At 37.8% G+C, this 27,548-nt stretch overlaps 1 protein-coding gene across 2 annotated transcripts; it reads left to right on the top strand.

Moving 5' to 3' along the window:
- The first annotated feature begins 554 nt into the window (after positions 1-554).
- Positions 555-27,351, top strand: slc41a1 (solute carrier family 41 member 1). 2 transcript variants are annotated; one of them, XM_084396026.1, is made up of 12 exons: positions 555-763; positions 2,815-2,980; positions 3,057-3,529; positions 8,201-8,308; positions 16,885-16,956; positions 17,818-17,962; positions 21,707-21,853; positions 24,413-24,560; positions 24,734-24,813; positions 24,918-25,052; positions 25,198-25,346; positions 25,989-27,351. In XM_084396026.1, the coding sequence occupies exons 3-12, from the start codon at positions 3,065-3,067 to the stop codon at positions 26,172-26,174; spliced, it is 1,635 nt and encodes a 544-aa protein (XP_084252152.1). In that variant the 5' UTR covers positions 555-763; positions 2,815-2,980; positions 3,057-3,064; the 3' UTR covers positions 26,175-27,351. The 2 variants fall into 2 exon arrangements, with proteins under 2 accessions (XP_084252152.1, XP_084252153.1); XM_084396027.1 differs by having other exon boundaries at positions 665-775.
- Positions 27,352-27,548: the final 197 nt, after the last annotated feature.

Here is a 27,548-nt window from a genome sequence, read left to right as displayed (position 1 = left end):
ACAGAACAGATGTTTCGTTTAAATTCATTTTATTTGTCGCTACACGTAACTCAATTTAATTCTGGCAATTTAATAGCAATCATCTTAATAGTTTCCTCTAGTATGAAGATTAATTCATATTGTTTCATTGTCTATGGGTGCAGTGAATGTATTACCGCCCTCGGAAACAGTTTCAGGAAGACAGACTTATTTAGTTTCAATGATTATCCAGGGTTTTGTTATATTAAAAATCAGCTGCGCTTCCTGGTGCTTGTAAATGAACACATATTAACACACACGCGATCCCTATCCCTTCTTGGCCTACTACAGCGAAGGCTTGTCTCATGAATGTTAATTAGCACCGTGACGCTCCGCTTTCTGATTGGCTGAAAATAAGACTCTGCTCTAGTCAGTTCGGGAAGGAACGAATCCTACTAGGGCGAAGGCTTGGGTTCATGAATAATAATTACGTTGCGTGACTGGACGCTCCGGAACAGTTACCAAGCAACGCCTGTGAGATCTATTAGATATTCATGAGCTAAGCGTTTTCCATAGTAGGATTCGAAATTTTCGTCAGCGTCGCCCGCCTAGCGACTTCCTCCTGTCATATAGATGCGCAGGAACGAGCGCGTGTCAAATGGAACAATGTAACGGATCGGAGTTGACAGCCTCAGTCGAGAGGTTACTGATTAATCACGGTCCGGCTCCATAACCATAGATAAGGGCAGAGTTCCGCCTGAGTGACAGGAGAATGACAGCAGGTCCGCAGTGTCTTCAATCCAAGGTAGGACCAGAGGTGATTCATTTACCTGCGTTTTTAATACCACATTGTTACCTGATATGACACATAATATCTGTTTAATTGTAGTTTGTTATTTATTATGCTCCGTTGACGTTATATGCGAACACTGCACAAGCTCCATTCTAATAATGTGTTTAAAAGCCATAAATCACACGTGATTAACTCATGGTCTAATATACATTAGTTGTGTAAAATATTTAAAACTATCAAATTGTATAGTTTATACTCCAATATATATATATATATATATATATATATATATATATATATATATATATATAGGTATATTGTTATTGTTTAAAAATGTAAAGATTTCAATTAGAAAATAAAGTTGTTTTTTTTTACCCTAGCAGAAGTTCCACTAAGAACTTCATTCTAGGCTATAGTTTATCTTCAGAAAGTCATCTAAACGTCAGATCACTAAACATCATCTAAAAGTCATCTAAACATCATATCTCTCTGTATGATGTAAAGTATTTTTTAGAGAACTGAAAGAACTTATAATTCAAACGAAACCGCATAATAGCGCAATAACCTTATAGACCCAAAATGGGGGGTTTAATGGGGTTCTTGCTGAACTTTTAAGTGCTCGACAGAACCACAGAGGAACCTTGATTCGTGCCAGATACTTTTACACAAGTTTTCACTGTTTAGCCCTGAAAAACAGCAACTGTTTTTACACTTTGTTCCAATTGGTATAAAGTGTAGAATAAGTCTTACATGAATGGAATAAACGTTCTTTACTGAAGGATATACGTGTGAAGTAGCACCGAGCCGTGTTAATTTACGTCGTCCCATGCTGCGCTGGATTTGATCGGACTACTAAGTAGGGATTTTGTTTCAGTGCGGAGGTAATGAGCAAATTGTTGTTGGCTCGTATACTCCCTTCTTTCTGCCGTCCCGAAAAGACGTTTCTGGGTGCTTGTTTCTCTCAAGAATCGCCCAGAATGTTTCGTCATGACTCATGTTTAAAGTATATCACGTCATTGTCAGTTTATGAACTTTTTACGTCCGGCGGAAAGTGAGTCCCGTCATACTTGCCTTGACGCGTTTGTCATGAAACTGCATAGCGAAGCCGTTTTGATTGCCATCTATCTATCTATCTATCTATCTATCTATCTATCTATCTATCTATCTATCTATCTATCTATCTCTCTGTCTGTCTGTCTGTCTGTCTGTCTGTCTGTCTGTCTGTCTGTCTATCTATCTATGTCTGTCCGTCCATCCATCCATCTATCTATCTATCTATCTATCTATCTATCTATCTATCTATCTATCTATCTATCTATCTATCTATCTATCTATCTATCTATCTATCTGTCTGTCTGTCATCCGTCTGTCTGTCTGTCTGTCTGTCTGTCTCTATACTGTGAAGTTTTCATCATGTTATAATGTGGAAAATATTTCATTATTTGTAATGTGCAATTTCTTTGGGGGGTTTAAATTTTTTAGCTTGGTTTTATTAAGTCATTCAATTCAAAGTAGAAAAAAGGTCTTCACTCACATTTAATTTAAAATTAAGGCAGCAGTTAAACTTAAGTTTATAATTTAGTAGGTTGACATAGCTGCAGTATATCTATCTGAAATTCTGATCCAAACAGAGCTGATCTGATCGATTTTTTTTTAGCTTAAATCGTTAAAGAAGTTATAATAGGTGTCATTCCCTTTGGCAGGTGACAAGTCGACCTTATCAGACTCAGCCATTTCAATGAGTTGTAACAGTACCCTGGCTCCAGAGACCTTTAAATACATTTCAAAAAGCATTTTACCACGTGGTGTAAAGCGAGACGCCTCCAGCCCTCCAACTGCCCAATGCTGGTTGGAAAGTTATATAGATGCCTTCAGGTGCCTTCAAGAGACACACGCATCGGACGTTCATTAGGACCCTCAGAACCCATTTTTCTCGTTCATTTTTGTGACGTTCTGCACTTACGGGACATCAGCTTTGTCCCTTTTGTGAAGAATAACTCACTTGGATTCTTTCTTTTTTTTGCACACAGGCTAACATGCGGCTTTCTGTTGTTGTTTTAAAGGAAAATTTGCTTTGAATGGGGAACTTAATCTGCATGCTACCCAAGTTCAGGCAGGATCTTACACAAACCTGGAGACGGGGAACGCACCTGCCTCTCTTCCTCGACCTGTAGACTCATTCATCAGCACCAGCCGTCTTTAATGGGATAAACTATCTCCAGAGATCAGGTGAACGGCTGATCTAAACTTAAGTAAGACCTTCAAGCTTCTTAATTTCTTCTTAATTGACACTTTTCATCCTAAGGCCTCCGCATGGTACTCTGGTCGAAAGATCAAGACAAACTGTCCGACATGTCCACCGGGACGGAAAGGATAGAGATGAAGAAGGAGGGGGCGCCGCCGGCATACCACCACTCTAATGGGTCTGTCCATCCAGTAATACTACCCGACAACCCCGAGGAGGTGCCGCAGACTCCCGGGGAGTACGAACTCACAGAGGTGACCTCCTTACCGGACCGTGGTGATCAGGAGAACGAGCGGCCGGACATGGTGGTCCTCGACTGTCGGGCCAACGCGAAGGGCCAGAGGGAAGAGGACGCACTCCTGGAGAACGCCAGCCAAAGCAATGAGAGTGATGACACTAGTACGGACCAAAGCCCGGTGCCACCGGCTCCACTGAAGGAAACGTCCTTCTCCATTGGACTCCAGGTTTTGTTCCCTTTCCTGCTGGCAGGGTTTGGGACAGTTGCAGCTGGCATGGTTCTGGACATTGTTCAGGTGAGTAAAACCAAATTTCCTTGTGTTTAGTGTAAATGTTGGAGAAATAAAACAAAACATTTCAAATAATTATAAAAGATTCTGGAGGAAAATATGTGGAAAACATTTCTGGAATATATTTATTTTTATCCAAAAAGACTTTTCAGTATTGTTGATCTTGTTTATTGAAAAGAAGCACCACACCAAAGCCTGACATGTACAGTACAAATGTCAGAAGTAAAACTAATTGGCACGCATTCTGAGGTTTTGCGTGCTTGTGAAGCCATTGACAGAAAGCCCATCAGTCAGAGTTTTTCAAATGAGCATGCGCTACGCTCTTCAGATGCTGGTTGCTTGCATCAGGTTCTTTCCAAATAAGCAGTGAGCATGTGCTGCTCCATTCTAAGGGGTTCCCTTGTCCTCAACAGCACGTGGAAGGGTGTAATGGTGTTGATTTTTATTTAGAGGATGTGTAAGGTCTATAAATAATGGAAATCTACATAGGGTCTATTTTCCAACAGTGATACATTGCCACGGGATGGATGGATGGATGGATGGATGGATGGATGGATGGATGGATGGATGGATGGATAGATAGATAGATAGATAGATAGATAGATAGATAGATAGATAGATAGATAGATAGATAGATAGATAGATAGATAGATAGATAGATTGATAGATTGATAGATAGATTGATTGATTTCCAGTAGACTTAATGCAATCATGTATGTGCTTGTTTTTACGTTTGGTCTGTTTAAAAATAAGCACATCTCGGCTGACAGGTTGAATAGTTTTTTAAGGTCAGTCTAATAAAGATGAAGTCTATAAGTTAAGTGTCTTATTGGCAGTCATATCACTTTCACATTTAGCTCAAACCTTTTTAACTCTTGGCTGCTCTAATTCCACAGTGCTGTACTGTATCTGTTAGGGGTGTCACAATATATCGTGTCACAATATATCGCAATACAAAAATGCAACAATATGTATCGTGAATAGTTCACCCAAAATAAAAATTACTATGTGAGAAAAAATGTAAGTTTTCAGAGTTTTAGTGTCAGTACTACATTAAAATATTATATAAAATGTTGAATATAATGTATAATAATGCAATAGGGGAATATCTGTGTAAAAAAGTGGCCTACATTATTTTAAATGTATCTAGTCAGTGACAGAGAAACATATTCGTCTAAAATAATTCTGTATTTTCAGCTTCAGAATCATGAATATTGTTATTCTGGTGTCTCTATTGTACTGTGCATTGGGTTTCCAGCACCAAGTCCAAGACTATTAATTTATACACACAATGTAATATCAAATTTATCAGTTTAATAAACTTAAATTTTTTGTTAACCTTTTATCATATGTCTTGGAGTAGCGCAATAATATCGTATCGTGAGTTCAGTATTGTGATATGTATCGAATCGTGACATGAGGGTATCGTTACACCCCTAGTATCTGTACTACTACCTACTGAAAATGCATTACTCTACAGATAAGACATATGACTTTCTGTTGTACCCTGGGTACTAGATGCAAGAGCGGATAGACGCACAGAGTCTCTGAAGACGTGTCTTGTTCCATGTAATACTTACCTCACTTCCTCAGTTTCCTCAGTAAACGATAGAAATCACATTTGAAATCCAAAGAGTGATTGTTTATTACTTATTGTTGTTTTCTGAGGAAAGGGTGTAGACCTGTGGATTGGCGTAAATACATTTTATAACCAATTGTGTGAAAGAGTTCACTAGGTGTTGTTGACGTACAGAATTTATGAGGTTTTAGCTCACTACAGCTCCACACCCTTTGTAGTCTTAACCAGCGTGGAAACTTGTTTTTCAGCCGGCTTGGTGATTTCGCCTTTTAGCCTGCTGATGTGGAATGTATTGTGCTAGAAAACCTCTTGTCAGACCTGTTTGTGCTGAAGTTTGAATGTGTGAAAAACTATTTTTACCACAAGGAGGATAGACTAAACATTAAGGCCTTACAGGAAGCCAGTCAGGGTTTACCACATTCGTCGTCATCGCATCTTGACAGATTTCAATCAATGTAGACAGACAAGCCTAATGTCCTGTCCTAACCCTCCGTGTGCTTATTGCAAATTTCTGTGTTGTTCAATTTAAGGTTTGATCACATGATTGGCTTCTATTATTCACGAGTGCAGTTGACTGATTTCTCGTGCAAACAGCAAGTTTTGTGTCAGACGTCCTGTGGAGTAACTGTGGTCAGAAATTGTCCCTCTTTTCTCTCCTAGTGTCTCAAAGATCAAACTAGTGACTTGTTCTGTTTGCAAACACACAAAAATCACCTAATTTCCTTGAACAATTAACGTGTAAGGTTTGATGTGATTATTTAGTGGCGTTGCCAAGGCTAGTGTCAATATTACTTTGGATTTAGTGTAGGAGTGCCTAATCCTGTTGGAGATCTACCGTCCTGCAGAGATTAGTTCCAACCGGACAACCCTGGTTTACAGTGGTTTCAATCCCTTTAATATTTATCTTTATTTATCTATGATGTGTAGTTCGTCCCGAATTGTTGGGAGTGTTATTAAATGCTAGGTATTTATTAATATTTAAACTAGCTTTTATTTTTATTTTTATATTTTCAATTTTAATTTTAGTTTAGACTGTTTGTTACGTTCTTGTTTCCGGAAGTCAGTCGCTAGTTCCACCATCTCAATGACATCACGCACGTCGTTAAAGACGTCAAGCGATAATTGGTCGGGAAGAAACGTGTAGTCTGAGGTGTTTCTTGTCTACGACATGACAAGAATTTAGGAGTCAACATCGCATAATCTGACACAGTGACTATCGTAACAGACAAAAATATTATGTAGTCTGAATCTTGCATTAACATTTTTCCCTGATGGACAAAAAACCTTGGAAAAATGTCCCATAGACTTAGAAGAAAATATCTTCTTTTGTGTTCCACAGAAGATAGACAGTCAATAGACACTCTTAAAAATAAAGATTTTTATTGGCATCATAAAGATCCATTAACATCCATGGAACCTTTCCATTACACCAAAGGTTCTTCATAGTGGAAAAAGGGTTCTTTGACTATGAAGAACTGCCCACTGTAAGGTTCATTGGGAACGAAAATTGTTGTGGAAAAACCCTGTAAGCTGCTGTACTATTGACAAGTTTATCTTGCAAATCTTAGCATGCACATAGATCACTGCAGGTTCACCGATGTTAAACACACCCCAGGTTGGTAGTGTGTCTTCAGAATTCCTCTGTGACCTTATACTCTGAGCCTTGGAGACCAAGGTGCTGGAACCGAGGAGCGTTGCCAGCCAACATTACACAATCCTGCAATCCGAGCCCCCCTCCGGTTGCATGCCTGCACTGCTGTGCGTCAAGTTCGCAGAACCCTGGGAGGCACATGGAGGCATTAGCCAGGACTGCTCTGTTCCCTGAAGACAACATCGTTCTGGGGGAGGGAGATAGACAGAGTAGAGGAGGTTCAGTCAAAGGGAACCGAAGACAAAGTGGCTGGGCGCCAGCTCCCAATTGATGTTCGTCCTTTTTTAAAAGTGGCCCCTGCACTGCCAAAGACTCAAGGAAAAAGAAACGGCCATTAAAACCCGCCTACTGGAAGCTGCACCGCTCAAACTCCTTAACTACTGCTTTTTGCTGCTATTTGTAGGAGATTTTGTGTTGTTGTGTGTTATGTTTACCGTTCACTCTTTCTCTAGCAGTGCCCGCCACACTTTCTCGCTCTCTCCATGTGCTGACAAGATGCTGCTAGAATTGATTTAGCTAGTCAGTGTCAGGCCTGTAATTGCTGTGCACCAGTGGGAATGGGTCTAAAGATAAGCACTCCTTCTATGTATTGATCTATACTGCATGCTGCTGCATTGCATCGAAGGCACCGCAGCCTAATGGAAAAAAAAACAGCCTGCCAGTTACCAGAGTCATCAACTTGGTCAGACATCTCAAGTCGGGTGCTTGGAAGAGGTTCAAATGGACGGAGGCGGCAATAGACCTGAAATTGGCCTGAGTTTAACATTGGCAGATGATAAGTTCAGTGTTATCAGAGCTTTTCCCCTTGGAAACTTGGTTATAAATGGAAAAGTGTGTTTGTTTTTTAGTGTTTAATCTCACATGCAAGGATTCCACAGAAGATGATTTCATGGTTGCTCTTTCGTAGCTCAGGAGATATATTTAAGTGTGCTGTGCTGTATAAACTTTGTCTACATTTTTTCCTAAAATTCCTTGCAAAAATAGAAATGGACACAAACAAGTCGATTGCTGACATGCAGTTAAAATGCATATACTGTATATATATTTATAATCCTATTGCAAACTTTTATGTTAAATGTGATTAATCATGAATCATCAATTTGACAGCACTAATAACTTTTTCTTTCTGGCAGGATCACGATCCACAATCTTATTACAAATCTTTTTCGTGTTTGATTATTGATTATCATGATTATTTAGCAAGTTCTGATTTCCCTATTTAAAAATGATAGCCCTACAAGTTAACACATAAAAGTAAAAAGACCAACAGGATATTTATATTGAGATCTTTTGGTAAATTGGCTGAACATTGTGAGATATTGTTGAGAAGATCACAAACATGGGATCACAGGGTCTTTAGTTCCAACATGGCTTGCAGAATATCTCTAGTTGTTGTTAGGCTTTAATGTTTAGTGATTATAGCTAAAAGGTTTCTCTTTCTCAATAGCATTGGACGGTATTCACAGAGGTGACTGAAGTCTTTATCCTGGTGCCTGCTCTCCTGGGCCTGAAAGGGAACCTGGAGATGACCCTTGCGTCCAGACTGTCTACCGCGGTAAGTCTTTTAATATTGAACAACATTAGATTTCCAATGGGCATGATTAAACCATTTTTTGTTTAAAAATAGAATAACAGATAAATGTTGATAAAACAGAATAAAAATAAGACTCTTAAAGGAATACTGATCAAAAAACTGTATGTACTCCAGCATATTTATTGACTCGTATCACTGAGATACCATCTCGTCAGAATTTCATGACGCAATTTCACCTGCGTGGTCTTCCTTTGTCTGGATGGTGACTAATGTTTACTTAAGCCTTTGTGCAGCTTTCAGAGGTGTGTTTGAGTTTCATGTAACCTCAGATGGAATCATTCCTCAGGAATCAGGAGGAATCATTCCTGCTGCTGTAGAAACTACACTTATATTTTCATTTGAAGGAAAATATTGGCGTAACAGGGGTTAGATAAAGAGCCGTTGACTGAAATATAGTTTGAGGGCAATTGCATTTAGGAAGGATTGGTGAGTGGAGGTGTTGAAGTGATCATCAGGTGATAAAAATGTCTTACACTTTTAACTTGCCTTACAAAAAACTCATCTCTATGACACTGTGTTGAAACATTTGCTGTGGGGTTGCCGGGGCTTTTTGGATTCTTACTATGTTGTTGCTTACTTAGAAACTACCAAAAACACCCCAGGAACTGCAGAACAATGGCCTGGCGATGAGTTTTGTATAGACAAACAACGCTTACATTTTACACGTAGACTACCTTTCAAAAGTTTGGGGTAAGATAAGTATGAGACATTTATTCTTTTATTCAAAAAGGATGCATTAAATTGATCAAAAGTAACAGTAAAGACATTTATAATGTTACAAAATATTTCTATTTCAAATAAATTCTGTTCTTTTGAACTTTCTAAGAATCCTGAAACAATGTATCACGGTTTTCGCAATAATATAAAGCAGCACAACTGTTTTCAACATTGATAATAACAAACAAATGTTTCTTGAGCAGCAAATCAGCATATTAGAATGATTTCTGAAGGATCATGTGACACTGAAGACTGGAGTAATGATGCTGAAAATTCAGCTTTGTTGTCAATAGAAAATTTTACAATATTACTCGATAAGTTCAAATAAATGCAGTCTTTTTCCAAAAACATTACAAAATCTTACCAACCCCAAACTTTTGAATGAGCGTACATTTTCTTCAGAAATCGAGTTTGTTTACTTGCGTTTGAATGTACATATGTCTGTAAGCAGCAACAATGTGAGGTCAGTTATCCACTATTAAACGTTTTCACAAAGCTTCATTGTCCTTCACTGAAGTATGTTAAAAGTAGGGTAATAACTTGGGCTGTCTGCCCCATTCTCTCAGAGCTTAATGGGACATCATGCAGGACACTATGGTCAAATTAACATCATTTTAATCCTGTTAAGCACATGACCGTACACTTCCCCTAGTTACTCCTGCACTCGATGTGTCTCGGCTAGACTCGGATATGCCAGGTTTGTGGTTCAGAGCCAGACATTCTTTTGGGCTGTGGTTCTGTGAGATCCTGCCACAAGATTACATGTTTAATCAGAACACAGCCCACGTTTGCTGGTTACATCTTGGAGCAGTGTTTGCACGCTGTGGATGACATTGTTTTTCATTTAATTACTTACGAGAGCAAGCAAGATAATAAGCCACCCCAAAATTAAATTTTTCATCATTTACTCACTTGCAAGTCATATTGTGATATTAAGAAAAATAGGAATGACATGGGAGTAAGTAAATGATGTGAAATTGTCTGGGTTAACTCATTCTTTAAATCCTGATTAAATACCTGTACTTGTTAAACACTTTAAATTAGGTGCAAACCCTCACTCAGAAAAAGTGATTCACGAGCAACAGAAAGCGTCGACCCCGCAGTCCTGAGGTCGCCTGTGTGCTGTAAATCTACAGTAAGTGTTTCGCTGCTTAATGCTGTATCTCAGAGCCCACTGCTAATTATCAGCAGATTAACAGCACTGTTGCTTTTTAATGCTCTTACGGCACTTCAGAAAAGATTGAATTCCTTTCATAGCATGAATTAGAACCACATGACCCCATGTAATGCTTTATCAAATTTTCTGTCCTGTGTCAATGTATTTCCTATTCCAGCAGGAATTTGGGATGGGACATATCAATAGGCGTGTCTTTTTTTAAAATAGCTATGATTTGATACTTGCTATTGCTGTTTTGCTACATTCTTACACTATTATGCTACCGAGCATTTTATTGAACAAAGCTTAAGAGACAATATAATGTCATCAATATTTTTGGCAGATTTTCTGGAAGACAAACACTGTACTTTTTAAATGTGCATATCTGCTAAATTATTTTAAGTATATATTATAAAGGAATTTAATACTTTTATTCAGCAAGCATGCATCGAATTGATCCAAAGTGAATTTGTAATGTAACAAAACATTTGTATTTCAAATAAAACTTTCTGTACAAATATGCATCATGGTTTTCATAAAAATATTAAGCTGCACAACTGTTTTTAACATGGATAATAATAAGATTATTAATCATGTTTCTTGTGCAGCAGATTCACATATTAGAATGATTTCTGAAGATTTAATAATATTAATACATATATAAGAATATATCACAATATTAATGTTTTCAAAAAATGCAGCCTTTATGTGCATGAAAAAATCGGTTGTGTATGTATATACTCTTACCGATTCAGTCATTTCATGACGGTATGCTGGGTAGGGTGAAGTTTGACGGTGAGCTGTCTGGTACGTTTCCCATCAGTCGAGGTGTAAAACAAGGCTGTGTATTAGCGCCTACACTGTTCGGTATTTACTTCTCCTATGTATTCAAAAGAGCATATGAAGAACTGGACAACAATAGTGGTGTCTCCCTATTGTCACGTAACGATGGACATTTCTTCAATCTGTCTCGTTTCAAAGCTAAAACCAAGACCCAGAAATGTGTTGTGCGTGAACTACTCTACGCCGATGATGCTGCTTTCTCCGGATCAGCTTCAAATCCTGATCGATTTGCCGAATCATGTGACAAATTTGGACTCGCCATTAGTCTGAAAAAGACTGTTACAATGTCACAGGCCCTTGACCCTCATACATTCACAATCAATGAGACCCACCTTGAAGAAGTTGAGAAGTTCACCTATATGGGCTCTCTGCAATGACTCGAAATGCAACACTTGATCTCGAATTGGGTACCAGATTTGGTACTGGTACTTGGTAACCTGGGAAGACAAGATGACAAACGAGGAACTCTTTAAGATTGCTAATTCAGGACCTCTATCATCAAGGCTCAAATTCATTCGTCTCAGATGGGCAGGACATGTAAACAGAATGCCACCATCCCGCATCCCTCACTCTATCCTCCCATGGCGTTCTGGAAGAGGGAATTCGTCACACTGGTAGACCAAAGCTTCGCCCCAAAGATGTACTCAAACGAGATCTTGTAGACTTTGGCATACAACCTGAATCCTGGACCGTAGCATCAAGGAATCGGGATCAGTGGACGGCTCGACTTCACAAAGGAAGACAACTAGACCACGCCAACAACCTTCAAAAGCTGAGGGAAAGACAGTTGAAGTCAATCAACATGGACTAATGTGAACTACCCAAGCATTGTCATTCATGACAGATGCATGCCAACACGTATAGTATAGTTGAGAGAGGACAGAAAACGAGTAAAATGAAGAAATGGTCAATATGTATGAGCACCATGGCTCAATAAATATGGCACAGCTTTACTTTAAAGTAAACGTTTAACCTGGTTTGATATTTAATGAAAGCTCTTGAAAAATTGTAATGCTCATTTTTAAGTTTAATTTAAATATTCCCTTTACCAGAAAGAGACGTGATTTTGTTTCTGAGTCTAGCTATTTTTAAATATCAGGTAGTTTATTATACAATGATGGTGTTGTTTGTGTTTGTGTCATTCCACAATGCCTGGAAGCTGACTAACCGCATGCTATACAGTGTTCCAGTTATATTAAGTCAGAGGGTGTTAGCCCTTTATCCTATTAAATATTACATCCCGTAAACCCTGTGCTTGCTTGGTAAAATGTTAATGTCAGCTTTCCACAGTACAGAGTCATTAAATCTGAGTTTGTGGACAAAAACCGGACTAAACTCTACGAGTCTCCATTCGCTGCCTCTGCCAGAGGTTCCTCCTATGTTTGCTTCAGAATTGTGTGGTTTATTGGCTTGTAGAAGTGTACCGCCACCATGTTTTGTAGAATGATTTGCGTATCGCTTATCGTCGTCACTTGGACCCTAACTTATCAGTGAGTGGCAGACTGTTGAAGGAATGGTTTGCTGAAAAATGAAAATGTTGTCATTTACTTGTACCACAAATCATTCCAGTCTTGTATTATTTCTTTTTTTCTGTAAAGCACAAAAGGATATTGAGCAGATTTCCATTTTTCTTTTTTTGCAGTTGCAAACAGAAGATAAAGCAAAAAGCATCATCAAATTATCATAAAAGTATGATTTGTGTGAATTATTTCACGTCTCCTGAAGTTATATTATAGTTTTGTGTGAGGAAAGAGGTCTTTCCCTCTGGCGAAGCCCGTTATTCATATTCAGATAATTATTATTTATGAATCTTTTATTATGGTTCACAAAACCAGTCTGACTTATTCACTTATGAATCATACTGATCCGTTTCTTATTTTTGTCTCTTTTCATTGTAATTCCCTGGACCAGCACATTGTTTTGTGTTCAGTGGAATAAATTAAGTCATAAGGGAGAGTAAACAATGACAGTATTTAAATTTGTGGGTGAACTATTTACATCAGCAGTGGAAGTAGCCGAGCCAGCTCTGTTTTTACCCCTCGTGTGTGTGTGTGTGTGTGTGTGTGTGTGTGTGTGTGTGTGTGTGTGTGTGTGTGTGTGTGTGTGTGTGTGTGTGTGTGTGTGTGTGTGTCTGTCAGGACGCACTGCGGAACAATCAGCATGATCACCGGAGTAGGGTCACCTCAGAGAGTAGCAGGCGGTTGGCATCGACTCAAGAGCTCCTTCCTTTTGCCTCATGGAGCCCCTGTGTACACACACACACACACACACACACACATACATGCATGCATTCACTTCACTTAAACCTAGGCTACAACCGCCCCACTAATGGCCTCTCCTGCCTGCTTTTTCCTTCATCCTGTTGCACAGGATATTTGTAATATAGTAGTGTTGCTAATTTACTGTTATTGTAGTTTGAGCCAGAACAGAAATCAGACTGAAGGAAAATAGAAAGAATTTATGTTTTACTGCCTGGTGAACACTGAACGTGAACGAACAACAATGATTTATAGACACGCAGAATCAAGTATTGAGGCTTTTAATACTATAGGTCACACAAACCCTGAACCCTAAGAATTAAACTTTGGCATGTACCTCAAACATTATTTTTCTATTATTTTTTATTATTATTAAGGCATCACATTTGTGATTTCTGTCTGTTGGGCAATCAAACATCTCAAAAATAGTAGTTATATTGCACACACAATTTTTTTTAAATAATTCTGTTTAGTCAGTGTTTAAAAAAAACAAAAATCCTATAATAAGATCAATTCATTTGAAAATTATTATTATTATTATTAATTTAATATACTAGAATGTAACAAATATTTATTTAACTGAATATAGTGAGGTCTATACAAAAATAGATACACTGCACAAAAATCCAGTGTTTTGTCTTGTTTTCCAGAAAAAAAAAAAAAAAAGTGTGTATATATATACATATTATGCATTTTTAACTCTTTCCCCGCCAGCGTTTAATAAAAAAAAAAGTCAACACCAGCAATTTTTGATAATTTTCACAAAATGTTCATGGCCCCCAGAATATTTTGTTGTATGAATCTGATCGTATATATATATATATATATATATATATATATATATATATATATATATATATATATATATATATATATATATCAAAAGAAAGAACAGAGCCTCTGCTTTTAAACAACAACAACAAAAAAACATATCTTAGTCTAGCTTCATTTTTTTTAATCAACACTTTAATGTAGGTAAGTTTCATTGAAAAAAGCTACATTTTGAACAAAAAGCTGAGAAAATCACGTATTTGTCAAAGACTATTCGGAACGATGATCAAATGGATGGAGTAGATCAGGTCCATCAACACCTCAAAGCTTTACAGTCCTGTGCCTCTTCATGGGTTCGACATTTCGTTTGGTAACGTTAGACAGTTTTATATGCAGTTTGATGATTGCGTTAGCTTATGTGCGTAAGCAATGCTTCTATCTCTTGTTTCTGCTACTTCTTCGCTTGTTTATGGATCCAGAGATTCTGTACCATATAACAGTGAAAACATGGAAAGCCGGAAAATTCCATCAATGGCTAATAGAAAACAGGCAAAAATCCTGATTCTAAAAAAGGTTACAATGTTGCCTTAAATTGAAGGATTGACTCGAGTGTTGAGCTGTTTTGGGCCTGGAAGCAACCATCCAGAACAGCCTAAAGCATTCTCATACTAACGTGTGAAAAACCATTTAAAACACCTTAACAATGGCAAAATAAACGTACTGATCCTGGCAACCACCGACAACGTCCTTGCATTGTTTCAGCGACTTTTGTACTGGCAAGGCGCACTCGTGTTTTTTTGTTTTGGTGGTTTTTTTTTATTTAGATGTTAAAAATCTGGTTTATTTTGTCATGCAGTGTGTAATTGAGTTTTTTAAAGCGGTGAAGTGCTGGAGTTCACAGGAAGCTCAGAAGTGCTACAGCTCTTTTGAAGCATAATGAAAGGCTACAGTGAGGTGCACTGAATGTCTAAAAGAGACTGCTGGGCTGTCGGCCTCTGTGAATGCATTCTGCACACGTACTTGGGCTATTCTACTTCCTGTCTCATTTAGGAAAGAGAACTGGTTACTTCACATTTGTGTGTTGGGCTGCTGTACTAGATTTGCATTTTAGAAATTGCCTGCCAAGCTGTACGTTTTCAGACATCATGCAGTGTTGATGTATTCCCAATTGAAATAGGAAGTTGGGGCAGAACACATCAAAGGGGTTGTCCTTTTTCAATTGAAATACCATATTATACCATATCTGTATTAATTCTGTGCGCAGTATGCAAATTTCAGTATGCATGGAATAGCCAGATAACCCTACGGTTTGCTCAATTGTACTGTATCTATTATATTCCACTATGCAATGTGATTGAATTCATCTTTCATTCCAAATGAACAAATTAACCTGTTTTTTTAAAAGAGTTAAGACATTTTTACACACAATTGTATCATAAAAGGAAATATATTATGTTACAGTGTGTGTGTGTGTGTGTGTGTGTGTGTGTGTATATATTATATATATATATATATATATATATATATATTTACACACACATCATCATTTTGTATATATCATCTTATTAAAAATTATAAATGGACTGATTTGTAATAGGGTCATGTGATTACTTAGTAGGGAGTAAGTAGTAAGCTAGTATTTATTGCAATAGCCCATAACTTGTATGCTATTACTGTACATGCTGGTTTTCAGATGGTTTTTATTTGGATTTATGTGAAATTATATGAGTTTTTTACCCTGTAGATGCACTCAGAGCTAATAGACATGAACTACAAACCACAAAACATTTTATTTTAGAGGTTTTTAATTTTTATGTTTCTTAAGATATTCTCTTGAGGCAGGTGTTAGCCCAGCTGAGTGGGTCCAGGTTGGGAAAGACCCTCTTTAGGGCCGGGTGTTAGCCCAGCTGAGTGGGTCCAGGTTGGGAAAGACCCTCTTTAGGGCCGGGTGTTGGCCCAGCTGAGTGGGTCCAGGTTGGGAAAGACCCCCTTTAGGGCCGGGGCCACTTGACATTAGTGTCTGCACTGAGAGAGATGAGATAAGTAGGGGAGAGGAGGATGAGATGCATCTGTCCGGCTCATAAAACCCTCTTTTGTCTTGTAAACTGACCACTGTTTGTTCTTGTGGAAACTGGGTCCAAGGCGACTGAGCACCAGCAAAATGTACATTTCCTGCAATGTATGTTTCATTGTTTCATTTTCATGGAAACATCACAGTTTAATGAGGATGGTATCAGCACTATTAGTGACATTAGTGACTTAAAGACAGCGTTTCATGTATTTCATGTGAGTGAAACAGAATATCCAGTGGGAAAGAATGTAGGACGGGGCTGAACCCATAACCCAAAGTATTCAGCTTGCGCTACGAACATTAATGATTCCTCGAATCATGCAGATTTTCTAAGCGATAAGATATTAATTTTCTTTTCCTGGCGGATGAAAATGATTTACATTGAAGAAATATCCAGATTCTGAAAAAAATTAGGCCAGCTTCTTTAGAAAATGTAAATGAAAAATCTAGTTGGTTAATAGTTATTAAGTTGTTTCAGAGGCAGAGAAAGTTATAACATTTTGATTAAAAATTATGTTAATGTTTTTTTTGTTTTTTTTAGAAAGTTAACTTTAGGTCAGATTTTTGGCATGTTGAATCTGATTGCAAAAATAAAACGGCATTTGAACTCTTAAGCGAGATTAGTGCTGCAGACTCGCTCAGAGGAACGTGCCGTGGTTAAACTATAATGGGAACATTTGTAAATGGACTTCCTGTGTTCTCTCTTTCCCCATCTCACCAGGCTAATATTGGACAAATGGATACCGCCAAGGATATGTGGAAAATGATCATGGGAAACCTCGCACTAATTCAGGTTGGAGACCTTCTAAAAATATCAATCCTGTTTGTCTAATGTACATGCCAACTCTACACTTCACAAAGGCTTTGTTCAGACAAACAGTGAAAATCTGATTATGTGGCATATCTGACTATGAAATAAGCACATGAAATCCAATGTTTACCTACTAGATCCACATCCAAATGTGGTTTAAAATTAGTTATACATTTTTTTAACACGTCTTATTCAGTCTTAATATTTGAGTATTATTTAAATCATATTATAGTCTTTATGAATATTTTCAGTTAGCTTTTCTTTTTATATTTTCAGTTTTCATTTCAATTTTAGTTTTTAAGTTTTAGTAATTGTAGTACTTCAACTTCATCAAATTTTATTTCAGTTTCCAAAGTTCTAATATTTCCATTTTATTTTATTTCAGCTTTATTTAAAAGACCAAAAATGATCATTAGTTAACAATAACAATACTGAACGTCATAGTATTGACTGAAGCTGTCCAAAAAACATATTTTCCTCAATTTGTCCTTGTACTGTACGTGTTGTGAATATTGAATGAATAAACAAGTCAGTGATTTCATAAGAAACAGATCAGATTTGTCAGTCCTAAAAATCTGTTTGATTTTTGCACAGAATGAGCAAAGCCAGAGTCACATATCATGTGAGGTTTGACGTTTCCAGATTGCACGCTGGACTAAACAATTATGTAATGATTGGGTGATCTTTTTCTTGGAAATTACCCTAAAATCCAATAATGGCATGTGTGCACTAATGATGAAAGAGATCAAAGTAAACTTGACATGAACGGGACAGAAGACTTTGAACCTCAGGAATGATGGCCAAAAGAGGTGTCTGAGTTCATTGTGTCCTTCCTGCTTTCAGGTTCAGGCCACTGTGGTCGGCTTCCTGGCTTCCATCGCTGCAGTCATTTTTGGCTGGATTCCAGAGGGTAATTTTAACATGGGTCATGCCGTCCTGCTCTGTGCCAGCAGTGTGGCCACCGCATTCATCGCTTCTTTGCTGCTAGGTGAGAGGTTGAGTCATCTACTGTACCTCTGAGTTGAGGAACCTGACACTGTGTAGTTTAATTTGTGTCTGGGGTAACATCCCGGGGAAGCATCAAATGTTTTTACAACGTTGCAGTTAGATGGCTTCTCAGTGCAGCATGTTAAGTACATTTTAAGAGAAAATAAATAAAATAAGCAAGATATGATGTGCTGTGTATGTATTGAGATGACCAACAACAAATTATCATTTGAATTATTTATGATAAAAACACAATGTTTAGAAATGTAGAAATACAGACCTGGTATATTTTCTTTAAATGATGTTTTATTAACAAAGTTCGGGAGGAGCAGGTTCAGATAATTAACCAAATTATGCACAGCTGGAGATTAATCAGTAATCAACTCAATGACAAAGTATAAATTCACAGCAGACCTATCTCTGTTCATTGAAAGTTTGTCAGCATCCCTCCTCCACCCCATCTCCTCACTTACAGTTCCATCTACACTTACCAACTGGGGGGAGTACTCTGGGTTCGGGCCTAACTCCGAGCTCGGAGCCCTCCCCCCGGACAGCACGCCAAATACGCATAAACTTATTGTACTAATTATATGTAGATGTGAACTCGTGAAGTAGCTTTAAGACTTTTATATATATTTTTACTACAAAAGCAAAATCCGATCATAATGCCACATTTGTGAGATATTTTGTTTACATTTAAAAAAAAATAGATAAACTTTTTTTGCATGTTCATAAAAAATATGGAATATACAGTAAGTAGTAAACCAAGTCATGTTAAAGTGATAGTTTACACTAAAATGAAAATTAAGTCATCATTTACTCACCCTGGTGTTGTTCTAATGCCGTATGCCCGTCGTTCTTTAATAATAACTTTAATTTATATACAGGGTTTCTGCAGGTTTCAGTAAGTCAAATTTAAGACCTTTTTAAGACATTTTAAGACCATAAAGATTGAAATTTAAGACCTGCATTATCCAAGTTAGATAGATAGTTACCTCGGGATCATTAGAGTATCTATCTATCTATCTTTCTATCTATCTAGGATTATCTGATGTGTGTGTGTGTGTGTGTGTGTGTGAGAGAGAGGGAGAGGTAGATATTTTTCTAATAGAAAATTGTACTTTTGCATATTATACTGTAAAAACACAATTATTGTTGATTTTAGTTGATCATAACTAGAGACGAAATGATGAGATGATTAAAGTGACCAAAATGATCACGGTTATCACAGAATCCTGTTCAAAAAGTACTAATACTACAGAATGAAGTCAATTCAACAAGTTTTATGTCGAAAAACAGCAAATAACAACTTGATTAGCATCAATGTGCACTTTTTGTTTACGTAAACATTAAAATACCATTAAAAATGATGGCCAGATTTTAAAAGAGTGTCTTGCAACATGTTATCTACTAACATGTACAAGTTCAAATAAAGTTTTGACAAAAAAGGTTTTATACAAAGATAAACCTCATATTTCAGCCTTTAAATAATTTTTTATAAAAAGAATGAGTCAAAGATAAATTACTGACATTTACACATTAGCTTTATTTATTAGTAGTGTTTGGGTGCACCCCCATCTTTCATGTTGACTGAGCTTTCAATGTTGTTATGGAAAGGGGTGATTGGTTGGTTCCTGTCACATGACCCGCGGTGCGTTTGCGGCATTCTGAAAAGTTGCGATTTTTTTCATCTCGTTGCGCCTGGTAAAAAAATGTGCGCGTCGCTTCAATTATGAGCGCGCTTGCTGTGCGCCTACATTTGAACAAACTTGAGCGCGCAAAAGACGCGATATGTGAACGGCCTCTGGCGAGCTAGCTCATATCAAGCCACGAGCTATTGGTAGCACGCGAGCGACGTGTTGGAGACCCCTGCTCTAGGGCTCCGCTTTGTAGGCTACAACTCGATACTTTTTTGCTACTTTGTAATAACTTTCTGCAGCCAGGGTTTCTGGAAATGAACGAGGGTAAACACTTTTTTTAGACCTGACTAAATGAAATTTAAGACCTAGGAAGAAAATCTGGCTGTTTTTAAGACTTTTTAAAGCCTTAAATTTAAAGTTCAGAATTTTAGACTTTGTAAGACTTTTTAAGACCCCGCGGAAACCCTGTATATAGCGCCTTTCAAAGAACCCAAGGACGCTTAACAAAAAACAAGAGAAAGGGGAGGGGGATAAGAGGAGAGAGGTGAGAAGCCAGGGGAGCTAAAGCCCATAGGCCTCAGTGAAGAGGTGCGTTTTAAGCTGGTTTTTAACGGTTGTTAGAGAGGAGGCAGAGCGGATGGCATGCGGAAGCTTGTTCCAGAGTCACGGAGCACCAACACAGAAGGCTCTATCACCAAATGTCCGGAGCCTGGACTTAGGGACAGCGAGCAGGTCCTTGTCAGAGGACCGCAGGGACCGTGACTGAGTGTAAGGATGGAGTAGATCAGTAATGTACTGGGGTGCAAGTCCATGGAGAGATTTTAAAAATGTCCCTCTCGCTCTGGCCAGCATCAAGCTTTTAAAACAAGATGCAAAAGCATCACAGAATGATCCCATGTGACACATGTCATATTTTCCAAGTGTTCTAGGGGTATACGATAGGGTTTGGAGAAAAACAAACCAAAATTGAATGTATTATTTAACAAAATTCTTGACCTTGGACGTTGGTCTTCTGTGTTCGTGAGACTCTATTAGCGCCACAGTTCACTCCGTTTCACCCAGATAAAGTTTTGAGGAATCAAGATTAATAAACAAGCCTAGAAATCCCACAAAAGTATTTGTGTACTTTCTTAACCGTGTTAAATATCTCCAGACCGGAACTCCGTTTGTCTGATGACGGTCAGAATGAGAGTTGACAGATGTGAACGCGATAACTTGTTGTTGCGACGAACACAACGGATATAGAAAGTACATGGATAGTATTTCATGCCATGTCTTGGGTTCTCACAACTTGTGTGTTTTTCTGGGTGACACAGAGTGAACTGCGGCGCTAAAAGAGTCTCACGAACACACAGTCGAGCACAGAAGACCAACGGCCAAGCTCAGGATTCACATTTAATAATACATTCAATTTTAGTTTGTTTTTCATCAAATCTTACTTGGAACACTTGGAATATAGGACACATGTCGAATGGGATCATTCTGTGATACTTTTGTGTCTTTTTTAAAAAGCTTGATGCTGGTCGCTATTCACTGCCGTTATATGGGCGAGCACAAGTGGGATATTTTTTTTATTCAAATTCAAAAAACTTTATTATCTATCAACCAGTGATAGAAATTTGTCTTTGGTTAAAAGGCTCACATATACACAATACAATCACACACATCACAAAACACAATTAATACATTGAAAATACCGTACAAATGGTATCACAGGATGAGAGGGGTCAGTGACGATGGAGACCGCTTACTGCACAGTTATAGAGGAAAGCAGTCTCCATCGTGTTTTGTGTTCCGAAAAAGAAAGAAGGGCATTAGAACAACACCAGGGTGAGTAAATGATGACTTTATGACAATGTTTTCACATCTAAAAAGAAATGTACTAGCTGAGGTGAGTAACAGCTAATGCTTGTTTTTGAACCTGGAAAGACAAAGCAGCTCTGAGGTCTCATTTCAACACTAGAGTGGAAATATATCCTCCAAACAGGAGGTATCAAAAACTAAGAATGCCTGGTCTCCATTGTTTGGGATTGACACAATCTCCTGTGTTAATTCCACCATTTCAACACTAACTTGACAAATCTTTCCTCTCCTCTTCTGGCCAGGTCTTATCATGATCGGGGTTATCATTGCATCCAGGAAGGTTGGCATCAACCCAGACAACGTGGCCACCCCCATTGCTGCCAGTCTTGGTGACCTGATCACCCTGGCCCTGTTGGCTGGCATCAGCACGGGCCTGTATAAGGAACTCGGTGAGTGAATGCCGCAGTTCTTTGGCTGAGCTCTTCGGGAACACTGCCGTAATCGGATATCTACAGTCAGTGCATTTTGTGACCCAAGTGCAGGCAGATAAATGAGCAAGCACACTAGATTTGTAGATTCACATACATTCTAGCGTATAACTTATGAACCCTGTGCCCTAGAAACGTAATTCTCGTTCCTCTCGTTTTCTTGGACCAAGTCGAGTTCAGTGGAGGTATATGGATCTATCTCGGCAGCTGAAAATAACCTAACTGAAGATAACATCAAAACTCATTATCTTCGTTAATTAGTCACATTGTGCCACCTTCTTTGCTTTGCAGAGGAACTTCCAGTCAGGGAGGAAATGGCATCTCAACACTTGCTTAGTGGTTTAAAGATAACACAATTTCCTTTACTTTTTAATAAAAATTCAATAAAACCAACATTTTTCATGAAATAATCATAATTCAATTTTAAAGTTGTTTCATGTACATTATACTGTATTGAAACCACATTAATATGGCTACCCTGACATTTTGCAGGTTAACAGCCATAACCCGACTTTAATTAACACTATCATTGTAGACAAACTTCCCATTACTATTAGAAAGCCTTATCACTCCTGTCAGTCACCCAGCATTACAGTGGTAGTTTTCCTTTGCGTAGTTGAAAACCACAAGCTCTTACTTTCTCGGTTTGAAGAGGTGGTTTCAGGTTTATTTGTCACTTACGCATCTATGCTGAGGAAGTGAAATGTGCTTTCTGCAAGCTCTCAGTCTGTGCACCTACTCATTCACAATAATATAAGACACACATGCTTTTAATGAATGATAAAATAGCGCACAGATATATTACAGTAATGTAAAGCTAAAAATCCAGAAGAAAGAGTGCAGTTGTAATATAAGAGTAAGCATAAGTTTGTGTATATGCTTGTTTACAGTATGCACATAAGCATTATATTTATATTTACACTACCGTTTAAAAGTTTGGGGTCAATATTTTTTTTTTAAATGAAATTAATACTTTTATTCATCAAGAATGCATTAAATTGATCAAATTTATTTCAAATAAATGTTGTTTTTTTAATCTTTCTATTCAAGAATCCTGAAAGTGTATCATGCTTTCCACAATAATATTAAATATTAACACTAATAATCATTACAAACGATTGCAAATCAACTAGTCACATGATCCTACAGGAATAAATGACATTGTAAAATCTACTCAAACAGAACACCGAACAGTTTATCAAGACTTCTGATGAGGGTTATCGTGATTTTTGTGTACTTTTGATTCTCATGAGTAATATGTTTAAACAGTCATCATGCTGAGTCACATTAGAGCGTAGCGGGGCATGTTGGGGCTTGTGCTTCACAGGTTTCTGAAGTGCACTGAGGGTGTCTTTAATCTCAGAGTGCTTGCTTCATATACACATTAGACACTCTTCAGTCTTTCCCTTTAGACCCATAAAGCGACAACACGCTCTAAGTGGGAGGACATTTTCTCATTTGGATTGCGAAGAAACGACACAAGAACACATCTATTGTTAGTTCAGCTTTTTTGTGGCAACACCTGGGTGTTTTGATGATGTGTGGTGAACTGTACTGAAGTGAGAATGTGCACATGGAAACATTATGGTAAAGAATGATTGCATGTTTACGTCTCATCAAACCTCACAAGACCAAACCGTCTGGATGTAAACATTTAAAACTGCCAAAGTGAAAACTGTAGGTCAACCAAGCATTCATCTTTGCTGCAAAATTACAACCAAAAGAATGTTGTGTTATTGTGATTTCTAAACTAACTTTGGTTTTGAAACTGTCTGAACTGGTGTTGAATTCCTAAGTATTGCATTAAACATGCTGATCATGACAGTTCAATCTGAAGAATGTAGATGTAGACCATTATTTTATCATGGCTTCAACTTGAATCAACATAATAATAATGTATTATTTTCAGGGTTTTTTTTTTTTTTTTTTTTTGTATGTAAATGTATAGTTTTAAATGTACTGTTTGTTAGACCTATTTTTAATTTATGAATAATCTTTCATTTTAGCATCCCTCAAGTTTCAAAAGACATTTAGGCATTCAATCAATTAATTTAATCTAAAATAAAAGTTTTTGTTTACATAATATATGTGCGGATATGTATTATATATTTGTACACATATAATATATAAACAAAAAGCTTTATGTTAGATGCGTTTAATAGCGATTCATCAATTTGAAAGCACTATATATATTAGGGATGCACGATATATCGGCCACCATATCGGTATCGGCTGATATATGTACATTTATGTTATCATTATCGGCCTTTTTAATGGTGAAACTTTTGTTTTTGTGATCAAGCTCTCAAAAATTATATAAAACTTTGGATTTAGATTTATCGGCCAATATATCAGTTATCGACTTTCAAATATAAAGAATTATATATATATATATATCATTTTTATTAAATTTTTTTATATTATACTTACACATATTTATAAATTTGTCATTTATAAACATGGAATGTGAAAATGTATTCAATTTAGCTAACTTTAAATGAATAAACATTTTCCTTCCAGAATTCAACGATTATGCCAACCCGATGGTTTGTGCCTTCTTTGTCGCCCTGACGCCCATCTGGGTACTAATCGCCCGGCGGATACCGTCCACCCGAGAAGTGCTGTACTCCGGGTGGGAGCCTGTCATTATCGCCATGGCTATCAGCAGGTAGGAAAACACTGATTAAGATAAAGATGCTCATTTCCTCATTCCTCTTTATGATGGATGGATTACTCACTTGCGGCTGACAGCGATATGTCAATCATTTATCTGACACACCATAGATGCAGTACCTTTGTGTCGTTAAAAATAGATTTATTCTCTTTGTGCTTTTGAAACAGTGTTGGAGGCCTCATTCTGGATAAGACGGTATCTAACCCCAACTTTGCCGGAATGGCGGTTTTCACGCCCGTCATCAACGGTAAGACTCCTTATCAACTCCTTATCATATCGTGTCAGTGTTTCTGACAGCTCACTGTCACACCGGAGATCATTGCTTACGTTGTTTGTTTTGCCCTGCTGCAGGAGTGGGCGGCAATCTGGTGGCGGTACAAGCCAGTCGAATCTCCACCTACCTGCACATGAACGCCCTGCCCTTAGCGGATCCAAACCCAACCCCCATAAAATGCCCTACTCCCTGGAGCTCGTTCCTTGGGTCAGGTGAGTGAAAAGATATGGCACACTCATCAGACCTATTATTAGCAAAGACGTAATAAGTAAATATTGATAGAAGCCTACTTTCCTGTATTGTGTCTTAATTCGTTTGGTCATGCGAAGACTAGCTCAACGTTTACTCTCTCACCAGGTGTCAACTCCCGTTCTGCCAGAGTGCTTTTCTTCCTGGTCGCTCCTGGTCATCTGGTCTTCCTGTACACCATTAACTCAATGCAGGGTGGACACACCTCTCTCACCTACGTCTTCATTGCATTTTACCTGGCCGCTGCTCTGCTCCAGGTATACCTGAGCATCTACTGTATTCCTCATTACAAGGAAATTTGAGGTTTAAAAGGAATGTTATGTTGTGTTTTATTTAGTCATCCAATTGAAATGCAGGTTTTCCGTCGAGCGTTCTCTCTATTTTTACAATTCTTTAGCCTTTAGCCGCTGCCTACAACTCGCTGGATCCTTCGCTGGAAACCAGATATAACACTCCCGCTAAACATTTACTCTTTGAATTCTTGCACCCGGGAACAATACAAGTCGACACCATTATGACTAAAAGTTTGCTAAGAGGTATTTCCTACTAAAGCAAGGCGGTATTTGACTGGTCAAGGGCATCCATAGCAGACTGATGGGAGTGGCCTTGGACAGCAACATGCCCAGTGCATTATGGGTGTTAAAGTTTTCCTACCTATTTGGCAAAAGTGAGGACAACAGCCTTTTTCTTTGTTTTCTCTAGTCAGGTAGCACTGATTTCAAAAACGTTTTTGCCTTTGAATCATGCGACACTGTGATTCAAAGCTGAGTTATCAGTTAAGATGCATTAAAAATGCTTTAAAATTGTTTTATGCAAAAGAAAATATCTTTATATCAACCTTCAAATGTTGTGCATTTCCCTGGTCATGCCACACTGACACATTCTGTCTTTCCGTCTAGGTTCTGATCCTGCTGTACCTTGCAGACTGGATGGTCAACTGGATGTGGAGTCGAGGGATGGATCCCGACAACTTCTCCATTCCCTACTTGACCGCCCTGGGAGACCTGCTGGGGACGGGCTTCCTGGCTCTGTGTTTCCACATCCTGTGGCTAATTGGAGATCGGGACACAGATGTGGGTGATTGATCCACGCTGCTTCCTTTGACTCTGTCCAAGCAACACAAATGTCTTTATTTATAATGCCACATAGAGAAATAATATCTATATTGTTATGGCTACTATGTCTACCATGATTATATTGATGACATTATTGCTTTAGTATTGATTTGTAATTTCGTTGTTGTTTAGCTACTTGGGAGAACAACAATCCTCATTATTTTTCAATGGGGATGTTCGGCCCAATTTTACGGCCAGTCGCGTTGGCTGCATGTAAAGATGACATCGACCTAAACTTGAAATATTTCACGAGAGGCAAATGAACATAGAATGCTTAATCACCAAGTGCTACAAAATGGTTTAGTTATATAAAATGATGTGTTTTGAGGGCAGCACTCACAGCCTTTGCTTACTAAAGACAAAAAAAATATTTTGGACCATCACATAAATGACCTGAATATCTATTTCAGGCTAGAGATTGAAAGGGTTACCTGGTCTTAATAGAGGAGACTGAATCTCAAAAGGGACCTTATTTACGAGAAAACAAATTTTACGAATTTTTGCACATCTCTGCATTTCCAACCAGCTTTTCTTTTTTTCTTTTCTTTATGCAGTATCCCAAAATTCACATAAAAATAGGTGAATGGAAACATAGACAAGCTTTACATAACATCTATAGAAATTAACCGGAGTTTCCGTGATTTTTAGTTAAATGTGCTCACAGTTTTCAAAATTAATTGGAAATTATTCTTATGTAGCTGAAAGGAATAGGCATTTGCAAAGCATTTTAGCTGCCCTTTTCCTTTAAAAAAAATAGCTAAATTACCCAGTAATGTGATTTAAAAAATGCAAAGCCTTAAACCGAAGTCGAAAAACACTCATCACAGTCAACTAAAAAATACAATAGGTTTTAACACAAAGCTTAGCTAAGGGTCAATTGGTGAATTAAATTACTCGAAAGGAATTTCTGCTCATTGGCAAGAAACATGAAACGCTTTGCCTTAAAAGCCTTTTTACAATACGATCGAACATTTTCTGTATAATTATGCAAAAAAACAACAATTAAAAGGGCTATTTTGACATCTACACTGCTGTACCACTGCATGCTAGCTGAAGAAGTGCTTTTGTAACCGGTTCCCGAATGTGATTTTGAAGTAATGCTTTATTAAAATCCCTGAAAGAGTTTCTTTCATGCTGGAAGAGGAGAGAGATTATTTCATTTCGATTGTCATTTTGTGAGATTAATGCCACTCAGAAACACTTGAAAGGCGAATAGGATGGCTAGCAGCTAAACTGTAGGCCTACCTTGTTTCTCGGCCATAAAAAGTCTCTAATCAGTAGTTGCCAGTAGGCTAATGTATACTTTAATAACTAGTCAGGCCTTATAAAGCAACTGACCTCCAG

This window comes from Rutilus rutilus (assembly GCF_951802725.1).
Source record: "Rutilus rutilus genome assembly, chromosome: 22".
Taxonomy (NCBI): domain Eukaryota; kingdom Metazoa; phylum Chordata; class Actinopteri; order Cypriniformes; family Leuciscidae; genus Rutilus; species Rutilus rutilus.
This window is presented reverse-complemented; position numbering and strand designations above follow the sequence as displayed.